The sequence below is a fragment of the Phoenix dactylifera genome, chromosome 16 (genome assembly GCF_051530095.1).
Source record: "Phoenix dactylifera cultivar Ajwa chromosome 16, Ajwa_hap1_PhDact_Kaust_v1.1, whole genome shotgun sequence".
Lineage (NCBI taxonomy): Eukaryota > Viridiplantae > Streptophyta > Magnoliopsida > Arecales > Arecaceae > Phoenix > Phoenix dactylifera.
The window spans coordinates 15,393,584-15,406,991 of NC_143205.1; the positions used below are offsets into that span (position 1 = coordinate 15,393,584).

The 13,408-nt window shown below is 35.0% G+C and overlaps 1 protein-coding gene across 1 annotated transcript; it reads left to right on the forward strand.

Annotated features, from left to right (window-relative positions):
• The first annotated feature begins 2,412 nt into the window (after positions 1 to 2,412).
• On the forward strand, positions 2,413 to 5,217 carry LOC103706444 (B3 domain-containing protein Os02g0683500-like). The gene has a single exon (XM_008790540.6). It carries the CDS (start codon positions 2,844 to 2,846, stop codon positions 3,753 to 3,755), a length of 912 nt encoding a protein of 303 aa, XP_008788762.1. The 5' UTR covers positions 2,413 to 2,843; the 3' UTR covers positions 3,756 to 5,217.
• The last annotated feature ends 8,191 nt before the right edge of the window (positions 5,218 to 13,408 follow it).

Genomic DNA, 13,408 nt, shown 5'->3' on the forward strand with positions numbered 1-13,408 from the left:
GCAAGAGTACCATGAGGTTTGAATTGAAAGGATTTTTTTTTTCATGAATTAATAAACTTCTAAAAATTTAAATTTATGTAAATATTTTCTTAAAATTTATATTTATTTATGTATCTTTATAAAATATTATTTTTACACAAATACTTCTAATATAACGATTTTTCTGACACCATTAATAAAAATCATATTTATTTTAATTAAAAATAAAATAAAATTTTGAAATTATATTTTAATATTCTATTATGATCGTCTTATAAATATTTCTTTTTGCACATCTACCCATAAAGAATATTTTAGTCATTTTAATTAGAAACCGTTAATTTTTTTAATGGCGTTAGATGGGGTGGATATATATGCAAAAATAAAGATAAAAAAAGATAAAATAGCAAAACAAGTGTTTTACATAGGTATTCATGTAAAATTCGATATTTAGAAGAGTATTCATGCAAAAAAATCCAACTTGAAAATTTTAGCTGCTATTCTTTCTATCTAACCTTGCAATTAGTTTTTGTACTTCTATTTGCTTCCCCAAGTTATCAATTTGATATAAAGGATAGGCTCATATAATCTTAATTTGACTTGAGATCTATAGTATTTCTTTAATATATGCACTCATTTATTTGGATCATAAGATTAATTTTCTTACTCGAAACTAAGATTAACTCATAAAACGTGTTATATTTTCTCTCACTCAGAAAAATGATAAATACTAAAAGCAATCATGTAAGAAAACTTCTAGAAATATCAGTATAAAAGTACAGAGTTTAAAAGAGGAGAAAAAAGTAACGTAAACTAGTGGTAGATACCTTGTTAGCTTTGTCATATCTACGTACGCTTTCACCTGTCTAAGCATCCTATATAACTTTGTTTTCCCAAATTGCCAACTATAATTAGTTTTAGGAGAATGTCGATAAATCACTATCCTTATTTCTTCTTCATCTGGTTTGGAAAAAGGATAGTGAAGACTTCTGGACTAGCCGGTAGCCTCAATAGCTCTCTCTCTTCTTGTTTTTATCCCTTAAGATTGTTATAAACCTTGAAAGCTCCCTCTTTATCTTTTTACTGGCTGTAACCTCTCTAACTAATTACCTGTAAAACTATCCATCTTTCTTGTAAATACCTTCTCATCTTGAATAAATTTGGGTGACTGGTTGCTTTTCCAATCTCCCTTGCATCAGAAAAAGATAGATGTATCATCTCTTTCCTTTCTTAATTATTTATGACTGGCCCTTTTTTCTTTTTTTTAATTAGTGGTGGGAGTCTCAAGTCACCTGTCTGTGTAACATGTCTATTAAGCCTTGCCACCGGAATCTCTCCATCAGAGAGAGAGAGAGGGGTCATTGTTTGAAACCCATGCCCTTCAAAAGTCAAAAAGACACCTCCAAAAGCAAATTTAACAAGTAATACCCATTTGCCTCCACCGGTTTTAAACTCCACCATAATCTCTCTCTCTCTCTCTCTCTCTCTCTCTCTCTCTCTCTCTCTCTCTTCTGTGTGTGGCTGGGGGATGCATGTATAAAAGCTTTTATGTTGGGTCCCATATGCCCATCAGACACATCCTATCATCCATCTATAGCATCAGAATAAACGTCACTTAAGCATGGCACCAAATAGAAAGCAAACAAGCTAGATTACTCCAGTAATAGGAAAATCGAATGATAGATCCTGCACTTGCATAGAAATTTTCATACACATGCTAAGCTTCTGGTTTTCTCTCTATCTACTAGTCTTCACTTGTGTATGATTTTCCATTGTGTGCTCCACACACCTCATCAATTATACAATTTTTTGCTTGTATATCCTGTTAAATATCTGAAATTGAGTATATATTTCACAAATTTACAACTTGTATATATATCATTATGAATTATTCTTTTACATATATACTCTTATAAATATTTGAAATTGCACGTATATTCTTGTAAATTTACAATTTGCATGTATACTTTTATAAATTTTTCCTTTTCATGTATATATCCCTACTAATTTATTATTTACATGTATTCCTTATAAATTATTTTCTTTTGCACTTCTACTTTTATTGAGTTAACCATATACAATACAAAAAAAATAATTTATAAGAGTATATACACAAATGCTAAATTTATTAGGAATATGCAAATAGTAAATTTTCGAAAGTATTCATATAATTTTAAATATTTATAAGGATATATTAAAAAAATCCTAAATTATATCATACTATCCTATCTCGCATCTTGTAGTTTTTTTTTTTTTTTTGTGAGAAATATCTTGTAGTTTGTTCTGAAAAAAGTAATTATTCCTTTCTACAATGGAGAGTGACTTTGTTACACTGGCATGTCGATGGCAAGATCACGTTATCCATCACAACAACTGGCCTTTGTAGACTTATCACAAATGCATATATGAAAGACCCATATGATTAAAGGACAGGCTCACATGAGCCCTACCAATGGCAGATAGTTCCTGGACCACCTTTCCGTAGAAGACTTCCTTTCTTAGCTCTCTCTCTCTCTCTCTCTCTCTCCCCCTCTCTGTGACTGTCTCTCTCTGTGATGCCTCCATCCTTCCGTCCTGCATCTTCCCGTTTGATTAGCCAGACGCTAAATACTCCCACCCTTATTCAAGGAGCCTTATAGGGCCGTCAGATTGCCAGAACAAAAGGACATGTCACAGTACCTATATCTTTTTCCTCTTTCTTCCCATAGTGTTCAAGCCAAACTCTGAGCCTTCTCCTTGCTCCCCCTTAGTTTGATCTCTCTCTTGGGACCCAGAGACTTCCGGTGGAAACAAATAACAAAGAGAAGCCACAGACGATCTTTCCTAAAAGTTTCCTCTAAGAATTCGAATAGTTCCCAAGCGACATGGAGTTAACCCATGGAAGGAGAGATAGGTACCACTGTGGAAAAGAAGACCAAGAGGAGGCATCCAAGAACCCTTCCTTCGCTCCCTCGCCCTCTACTCCCCCCTCCTCCCTTACTTGGATTCCTCATGCCGAGCCCGCCGCCTTTCCGATCGAGAGGGAGCACATGTTTGACAAGGTAGTGACGCCGAGCGATGTCGGGAAGCTGAACCGACTCGTGATTCCAAAGCAGTATGCTGAGAAGTTCTTCCCTCTAGACCCGTCGATGGCCGACAAGGGCCTCTCGCTGTGCTTCGAGGACCGCACCGGGAAACCATGGCAGTTCCGCTACTCCTACTGGAATAGCAGCCAGAGCTATGTCATGACCAAGGGATGGAGCCGCTTCGTCAAGGACAAGCGGCTTGACGCAGGTGACACCATCTCCTTCTGCCGCGGTGTCCGTGAGTCCAGCCGTGGCCGCTTCTTCATCGACTGGCGGCGCCGCCTTGGCTCCTCCCACCACCGCCTGCCACTCCATCGTCCACTGATGCCGCTGCCCCTCACTGCCACCACCATGCCATTCGCCGGGCACTTTCCCCCTTCAGTACCTCCCATGCGCAATGCTGCAAGCCCTGGCGCTTGTGGTGATGGTGGGTCGTATGTCTATTTTCAATCGGTGCGTCCCCCACCGCATGTCCGAGTGCAAGTCGGGGGTGGTGGAGTGGTGGGGCTGCCGATGGTTTTGGGCTCGGTGCCGGTGATCCATGGCTCAGCAAAGCCCAAGCGAGTCCGGCTCTTCGGAGTGAACCTAGAGTGCTCAGAACCTGAGGGCCTCGGTGAGGCTCAAAGGCTGCCTCTGGCGCAGCCTAGGCCTCCTCTTCTCCAGCGAGAATTGGGGCTGTTGGGGCTCGAGTCCACCGTAGGGCTTCCATGAAGTAAGCTGCACTCATCCATAGATCTCCACTTATAATTCAGAGAAAAGGAAGCAAGAAGGAGAAGAAGAAAGTTTCAGATTCTTACTCTTGTTATGTACTCCCATCTTATGCTTGCTTGAATGAAGGGGTTCAGGATTTTCTCATTCCCTTTTCTTCTTCATCATAATAAAAAAAAATGATCGGGAAAGAAGATGAAGAATAGGGAAAAAGGGATGTATGTGAGCTATAATATTTCTACATTTTTTTTCCTTTCTTCTTGAACATGTGTTAAAATTGTATGTATACTTCACCCAGAGCCCTATTTTTGGTGTAGTAGCCTTGTTCTTCTGACCTTTCTTTCATATGCTTCAAGCTATGGATATTTTCAGTTTACAAATTTTAAGCTAATTGTTTCCTTATTTGTTCTTGGGTTCGATTTTGTCTATTATCTTTGCTAGGTTTTTGTAGCTTCATCCATCCATTCATAACAAGATTGTATGCTTTGGATCGAAGAGAGATGATTGATGGAGTATTACAGGTTGGATTTAGTCTTTATTCATTTTTGTCTCTTATATAGGTTTGATCTTTGCCTCCTTTGCTGATTCTCCTTTCAGTGCATTTATAGTTGAGTTAAGAATCGCTTTATTTAAGAGACCTCACATTGCTTAAAGAGGCCGTTCTGCACAACTGGAAAGTTATATATTTGTAGAAAGAAGAAGGATTCATGCTTACTGTGTTATAAAAAAATTAATGGGGCTCTATGAGATACGATACCATTAAAAGTTTGCTAGGAGTTGGTTAAAAAGAGTTGATAGCCTTTTTATGTTATTAGAAGAAAAATGCTAAGCTTACACCTTTATATGCTTTTATTAGATGCTAGTTAAGTGTATCTTTTGTGACATGAGCTAAGCTGGTGGATGGACTTTGAGTGTTGTCCGTAATGGGCTATAAGGGCATGCGATTAACAGTGTTTCTAACCTAAGGAAAAGGGACAAATAGATGGGACACTATACAAAGAATATAGAGAGTAACAGAAAATTTCACGTCAAATCATAACTAAATATTTTTGTTAAAAAGACTCGCCCCATAATGATTTATTCCACTTTTCTTGGCCTCGTCTTCTATATAGCGTGGCTTCTTTTTTTGTGACATGTTCTTCTAGCCTACACAATGTGACAGCTTATGAGATGAATTAAACTTATTTTTTCCTCTCAAGAAGAAAATGGGCTGGGGGGAGGTCTTACTTCATTACTTCATAAGCTGTTAGACTATGTCTGCAATAGCAAACATGATAACCTGAGTTTGTATCTTTGAAGGATAAAGTACGAATAGGAGCCTAATCGGAACAACAAAAGGCAGCATGGAGCTCCAAAACGTGATCAACATTCTAAAATCAAGAATTATTACAGAAAATGGAAGCATGGAAAAAAATGTTGTTTTTGCTAAACTGGATTTATATACGGAGTCAAAAAAAAAAAAGAAGATGTAAAGACCATATTTTTTTGTGTTGACTTTGTTTGATGCATCGTTACATATAAGTATTCTTATATCAAAGTTTGAAGTTGTTGAAGCTCGCTTGGGATGTGAGCTTTTCCTATTGTTAGTTCGAGTAATATTATCTACATTGACTGAGTTCTGTGAGATGTATGTTATTCCATCATAATATCAAGTAGCTTATTCACTTCTCCCTATTCTCCTAGCGGATAATCTTGAAACTGTATAGGAAAGTTTTGTTCCTTCAAAAATCCAGATCATCTTCGCACAATGGCACCTTTCATTTTTTTTTAATGCAGTCCGAAAATTACTTTTTTATACATCAATTTTTCAAAATAAAATGCATGGTGCCATGATGAAATTGTTTTCTAATAAGTATAAAATATTTTGGATTCATGGCATCATAACAAAAGGATTACAGACCTTTGATTTCTATCTGCCATTAATGGTGGAATTAGAGCGTGTTGTTTTTGTTCTACTGTTTTTTTTGGTAATTTGGTCCCTCTATAGGCATAAAATAAATAATATATAGGCTAAATAATGTAGGCCTTAAAAGTTACGAGGAGATGATAAATTGGCGTACGCTTAAATAATGTAGAACAGGACGAACAGCTTACATTTAGTATTTTGATATTATCTTTTATTGTGAGATAGCGGTTTAGCAAAATCATTGTATATCAAATTATTTTAGCTTGTAAAGAAGCCAGTAGCAATAAAGTTTACCTAGGGTTCACTTATTTATGTCACGATTGATTAAGATAGGAGGACAATATATAAAATTATAGATTGTAGATGTTGAAGTGCGAACTTTGGCCCTACAGTGAAGTAGAGAAAGAGTTACTAGGCTTCAGTGGCAGCCAAAGCTCAGAGGATGTGGCAAAAGCCGTTTATAGATATGATATAGGGTAATAATGTGAAGAAAATGTTGGTTTCCTTATTATTTTATATCCAATTTCATCTATGATGTTCACCATTATTTAGATCATTCTATTAGGAAATCAGCCTTGGAGATATGAGGGAGGCAAAGATTTACGGTAGAGAATTGTCATGAAAGATGTAACAATGGTGAGGATTACAGATATTGTGCTAATAATTCAGTGACAGAAGCTTTATTGATTGAAATGGTGAGAAAGATTTTCTTTAAGGCTTTATGATTCATAATTGAGAAGTTTACCTCAGTCACCTCTTCTATCAGAATAATTTGTGATTGAATTTTAATTACTTTGATTTATCAATCAATTGGTGAATGACCAAACATTTTAATTGTAGAACTAATGACCTTATTTTTTGATGTTCAAATTTCACCTCAGTTAAAAAGCAGAAAACCTTTAAGTATGGTTACATGTCATGCTTGTTTGCTTGTTTTTAACTCTTTCAATATTTGCCATTTGGAAGTATATACATACATAAATATATGTATACATAAATACATACATGCATGCATGCATATCTAAATTATTAATTCTACTTAGGCACTTATTAAGTTAAGAGTGGTAATATAAAACTGAGTAATCATTGGTTAAAAACTAAATTACACAACCTCTATCATCATGCCTTATTCCAACAAGTGACAAAATTGTATATGAATTTAGATATCAGCTCACAAAGCATCTACTTACCATCAAGCATTCAATATGAGTATTAGATAGTAATAGCTACAACAGATAGATGTTTCTTAGTTGTTATGAGCGTAATAATTTTTATCTACCAATGTAACATGATATATACATACCTTACATAAAGTTTCTGTAAAATACCTGTTGATTTCATAAAGCCAATTGTAATGTGATTAAAATGGCTAATATGGTTGTACGAAAAATAAAAAAGGCTAATATGGTCTTCTATATATGTGGCCCTAATGTGTATGTAGGTAGAACTTCCTAAGTGATTCTTTTAGATAATAACAAGATCTTGCATATTATGGTGTGAAGTGTTGTGGAAAACTGAAATGAGTGGTAGTCTTATCACCATTTGTGCTTTTAAGAAAAAGAAGATTCCTCGTACCTTTTCTGAAGTCAATTTATTATGATGTCATAGATACGTGATGCTGGAAATTTCTGAGAACATGTAAAAGTAATTGGATACATCAAAGACAATTAAAATACAGAAGAACAACTAAAAACACAGGAGCGTGACCTTATAAATTAGCTTCATTAATATTTACTGATGGGAAATTATTCTGCAATTATTTCCTTTGTAAAATTAAATACACTACATAAAATAGGTGCAGAAACTTTAAACTCCAATTCTGTGAAAGTACCTTGTATTTTTTACCCGTCAAACTTCTAGAGGAAAAGAGTATGGTCTTATATACATCTTAATTTTCTGAAATTATGTCATTAGCTTTTATGATGTTGTTCCATATTTTCCTAAGAACTTTCTTTGTAGACAAGCTTGTTTTAATTCTATATAATTAGAAGCTCAAGTTCTCAAGGAAAAAGAATGTAGATGCATGTCTTCTAAAATCCTATATCCCCTGTGGATTTAAGGATTGTTATAGATATCATGAACTAGCAAGTTGTTCTGTATCCATGTAGCTTGGAATCATGTGTGGGGTACGCGATAAGCAGTTTGGAAATACCAGAATAACATTTCCTCCTTTTTTGAGTAAAGGAAGTATCAGAATAACACATCATAGAAATCCTCTTGCATTCTTAAAGGCCAAACCTAATCCATGTTTTACTGCCATAAGGATTGATCGTGACTATCCATTAAGTATTAAAATGTAATTATTATTATATTATAGAATAAAAAAAGTGATTGTATTAGTATCTCTGAATTTGGTTTTGCTATGGAATTCACTTGCGATGGATAACTTTTATATGCTTTTCAAACTAATGATAATTGATCGCTGTACCAGTGATGTCAAGATGAGATTTTTATGCTACACAGGCGCCATACCATATTAGTAATGTATATAAGAGATCGGGATTGAAATAACGACTGGGCATTACTATGTGAGAATATTGATCTTTAGACTAGTAGCAAAAATGTTTCTTCTATCAACATATTTATATCTAGTTAAGAAGAAAAAATTGAGAGGTCGAATTTGTAGTCATGAATCCCAAATTCAACTAAGGTAAATTTTCCAAAGAATAACCTTAATTACAAGTGCTTAACGCATCAGTTTTGATTGTGCCTTGGTGAAATTTTTATGATTGCATGGAAGGTGACACTTTAATCATCTACGAGTTACCTGCTGTTATTGAATATATAGTGCTGGTTTGAAAAACTAATGCAAGGGTGGACTATAAATTACATTCCCAAGCTGCAGCTTAAGGGAAATGCTTTTCTTCTGGTATAGTGTTTTTTTTTTTGTTAGTCCATCCATGCAGGCTTGCTAATTAACTAGCTAGAAGTACTTGAAGTGCATCCTCCATAACTTCCGGAAAACTCTCCACACACCGAGATAAACCAAGTAACTCAGATTGTTACATCGCACAAGACATGCTGATGCTTTACTGCTACATAAGTTAATTACCTGTGTTACGTTGACCATTGTCATGTCTCTATGCAATGCTTCATGTTCATTAAGTGACATCTATATCACCAATTCATGATTCATTATTCCTTGATGGTTCTTTTCCACCAAGAAAGACTTTTGACCACTTGATCATATCCCCTTAAGTTTGTCCCTTCTTTCAAAATTATGTCACCTTTTGTAATGATAGCTAGATAGCATGGAAAAAAGTTATTTTTTTAATATTATTAGCTGGAAAGAATCACAGTTGGTAGGCCAAGGCAAACAATAAAATAGCATAATTATGGGTTTCATGCATGACCCAACCACTACTTGGCATGACAGGCAGCAAAGAAGTTAATATATTTCAATTTTTATTCTTAATGGCATTTTTACTGTAGCAAAGACTCCATTCTGATGCCTAAAACCCAGCAGAAACTTAGGCTATATATGATTCATCCAACTATAGCATGGGTGTTTTGAGTTAAGAAAAATGTTCATAATCCAGCATTTAGTAAAGTGGCAATAGGGTTTCGTATCTGGATTCATGCTTTCTATCTTCCTCCAAACACAGAGTGACTCGTGGTCTTGATGCTAAACATGGTCTAATTTTTTTCTTTTTTGAGCGTTTTTTGTCTCTATGTGTTTGAGGGTCATGTCTGCACCTTCTCTGTTGACACATCAAGAGTTTTCTCTTATTTTTACCAGGGACTGAAGCTAGGGAGCACTGTGTCCTTAATCATGTGGCTTACGTTAGATTCTAGAAAAATCAATCTAGATTGATCGATTACCAACCTTTTCTAAGAACTAGAACTTCTCAGATCTTATGAGAATGATGAAACGAGATATCTGTTCGACAGAGAGTTATTGGAACAAGAAAGCTAACCGCTGAATTTGAATATGTATGTTTTAATGCTAGTAAAACCATATAGAATGCAAGAGGAAGTAATTGAAGAATATGTTTTCTGTTGTCAATCTCTTTCACATATCTTAATCGTTGGCTTCTGAACAGACCAGTAATTGGAAAAAGTCTTACGTTCATTACATGAAAGTAGGTAGCGACTGGTGCTGTAGTGCAAGAAGATCAAAGGTTAACAGATTACATGATGAACCATACGAAATAAACTCCGATCCTTTGGAAGCAAGCAACCAATCCAGATCCTACAGATCATTAACTCGGTTAGGCATCGAGTCAATTCAAAAGAGTGGACAATAAGTACAGCTGATCTCTTTGAGGACAAGGAAAAATTTATAACTAGGTCAGTGGACCATCCTTGGCAGTAGCTAGGGACCGCCGATCCCAAGTCAACAAAACACACAAGTAATACCCCACTGTGGAGCCATGAAACCAACACCATGCCTTACACTTGCTCTCGTGTCTTGGCTTTTGTGCATGCGGATGGGGAAAGGAAGAAGGTGGGATTATGTCTTTATCGCTAAAAGGTGTGGTCCAAGGGTTAGGAATTAGAGAGAATGGTGAGGAGGACTACAGTCTTGGGCTCTTTTAGCGTCGATTAATCTCGTTATATCTGAGCCTCTGCCGTCGATGCATCTCAAGCAAGGGCCGCCGTAATCCTTGAAAACTCGGCATCTGGATGCCTGGGACCCATTAATGGTGCCTATAGGTCTCGCTCTGGACTGAGACCACCACCAATACCACGGTTGTTGGCATCTCTATAAAAGTGGTATGCGGTGTGGCAGCATCGTTTGCTTTCCAGACAAAATTACCATTTTTTACTGGAAAACCAATCAACTCGTGAACTGCTTGTCACTCGTAACTGGAGTTTTATCAGAATCACTCGAGATCAGATTAACTAGGTCAGGCAACTATTCCGATTATGGACAAAATATAGAAATTTATTTATTACCTTTTCCATGAGAAATAATGTGGGAGTGCCGCCTTGGCATCAAAGTCAACCTAAGCAGGCACCAGCACATGAAGATAGTGGAGCAAAGCTGGGGATAAAAGTCCCACTAGCCTTGCTCCTGCACTATAGAAAATGATGTTGATACTGAGATTTGTCCTCAAATATTGCAGATATAGCAGATACAATAGCTTAGGGCCTTATCCAAAAAAAAGCTAGCTAAAAGGTATTATTTGAATTCTTTAGTCCTATATAAATACTTAAAATTTACTTAGTTCATAGCCGATGTAGGACTAAACCATCACCTGCACGGCCCTTACATACTACCTTTTTTTAAGCTTCGGTATTCTCATCAAGCTAAGAGTCCCAGTCCAATAATAAATCTAATTAAATTTAATCACAAACACCATGATCAACCCATGGTCAATCCTAAATAGGTCCATATGGGCCATAAGCTAGGTCCACTCTGATACCAATTCTAACAATACAAGACCTCACCCCAAAAGGCTAGCCAAAAGGTTTATTTGGATTCTTTGGACTTATATAAGGCTCTGTTTGGGGGAGCTATTGGCAGTAGAGCTTTTAGAAGTAGAGATGTTGGAAGTAAAGTTTTCTGAAGTAGAGCTTTTATAAAAAGCTGTTTGTTGTTTGGTAACTATATTTGTAAAGTGCTGTGATATACTTTAAAATGTGTTCGGCAAACAAACTGAGAAAGTACTTTTGTATAACAAAATTACCATAAAGGATATTGCATAGTATTATACAACAAAGCATAATAAAATATAACATATATTAATACATAAATATATGATATAGTATAATATTACTGTAATGTAATATAATATTATTATAATATAGTAATATAACATTGTATACTATAGCATAATAATTTAATATAATATTAAATTATTTAACATAACATATCAATATATTATGATATAATATAATATAATATCATATTTATAGTATAATACAATAATAAAGGTACAAAATATTATAATTATTAGCATACATTAATTTCTCATAATATAACATAATATTAAATTATTTAACATAACATATTAATATATTATGATATAATGTAATATAATATTATATTTATAGTATAATACAATAATAGGAAACAAGAATACCTTTTCTTGTATGGAAGGAAGTCTGATCCACGGCTAGGGTTCTTTGTCAGGGCTCCATCAGATTTTTAGGTTTATAAAGAGATAAAGTATGTAATTGTTGTATTTTATTATGAGTATTTCGATCAAAAAACTTTCCGATAAAGCTCAAAACAGCTTTTCTCCAAAATAGAGTTTCTTCCAAAAAACTGTTTTTAACTTTCTGAGAAAGCTAAAATAGCTTTCCGAAATTTTTACCAAACATTTTTTCATCCAAAAGTGCTTTTGGAGGGACAGAAAGTGCTTTTTAGTCCTCCAAAAGCTCTCCCAAACGAGGCCTAAGTACCTAGTAGATCTTAGGTATAGCCAAAAGGATTTATTTGGATTCTTTGATCCTCGTATCAGTGCTAGAAAACTTGGCCCTTGTAAAATGTATAATAAGTTGGGGTATATACACCAAAGTTCTAGCTAGACGTCCACATACTTAAGAAAGGAGATCGGGACTTACCTTAACTAGTGGCCATATTCCTCTTCTTAACAACCAAATGTTTTGGGGGTGCATTCTCAAAAATCTAAACCTTGCTAATCATGTTGTGGAGGGTCTCCCTCCCTTTCTCTCTCAAAGAAAAAAAATGATAGTAGAGTTAACAAATTATAAAAAAAATGTGAACAAACATTAGTGCTTGCATATAGTTTTTATTTCTTTTTTCTTTTTTTGATTGATGATACATGTATCACATCCCTATAGAGACCTCCCAAACACTAAGCATCATGTAAATCAACTATTATATGTTGAACAGTTAAGCTTAATTTTGTATGTTACCATGTTACATTTTGGAATAACATTTCGTAAAGGTAAATTTGGAATTTGGTGTAGTAAAAATCTTCCACAATTAGAGTACTTTAGTAGGAGTATCCTAGAAGTCACATTAAATATAATAAGTGCATGGAGTTATTTCCTCAGTGTTATGAGAAAATTAAAGAGCCATTCCTAGTTGGTTCTTTTATAGTTAGTAAAAGGTGTCATATCCTGATATTTTGTGAAATGAGTAGTCAAAAGAAGTCCTTAAATCAAAATATAAATATATGCTACATATTTCTACGTATTAAAGCATATCTGGGCTAATGAAATGAATCTTACTGAGGGTCTTCTTCTACATCTCTCTTCTTTCCTATTGTTCATAATTAAAGAGCTTGTGAGAGCTAGTGTGTGCTCACTACACTCCCACCTAAAACTATCAAAGTGCAATCGAAGCTGAAAGAACTTAGGAAGTAGTAAGTGAAATTCTTCTAATCCCTTATCTGACTAACGATTTTGAAAATTGATATATCCAAATAAAGGATTTACTTGGCTCACAAAAAATTAGGTGGTGGTTGATAGAGGCTTTATAAAGCCTTAAGATGAGAACTTTCCGATAGCGTATCAAAGGAAGGCCCTCATAGACTTATAGAAGAAGGACAAGAAGGCTCTCTTCCTCATTTATCAAGACTTAGATGAAACTATTCGAGAAAGTTGCTTCCATCACTATCAGGAAAGTACATGAGATGTTCCAAAATGCCTATAAAGGTATTCAGTAAGTGAAGAAAGTTCGTCTCCAAACTCTGCAAGGTGAGTTTGAAGCTATGCAAAAAAAAAAGTATAAGAATTCTTTTCGATCTACTTCATAAAGATGTTAACTATTATGAATAAATTGAGAAGAAACGATGGAAAACTGAATACATAAGTCATAGAAAAAATTCTGCAC

Bases quoted from the DNA above. Each gene is read 5' to 3' on its own strand.
- LOC103706444 (XM_008790540.6), top strand. From the start codon at position 2,844: ATGGAGTTAACCCATGGAAGGAGAGATAGGTACCACTGTGGAAAAGAA.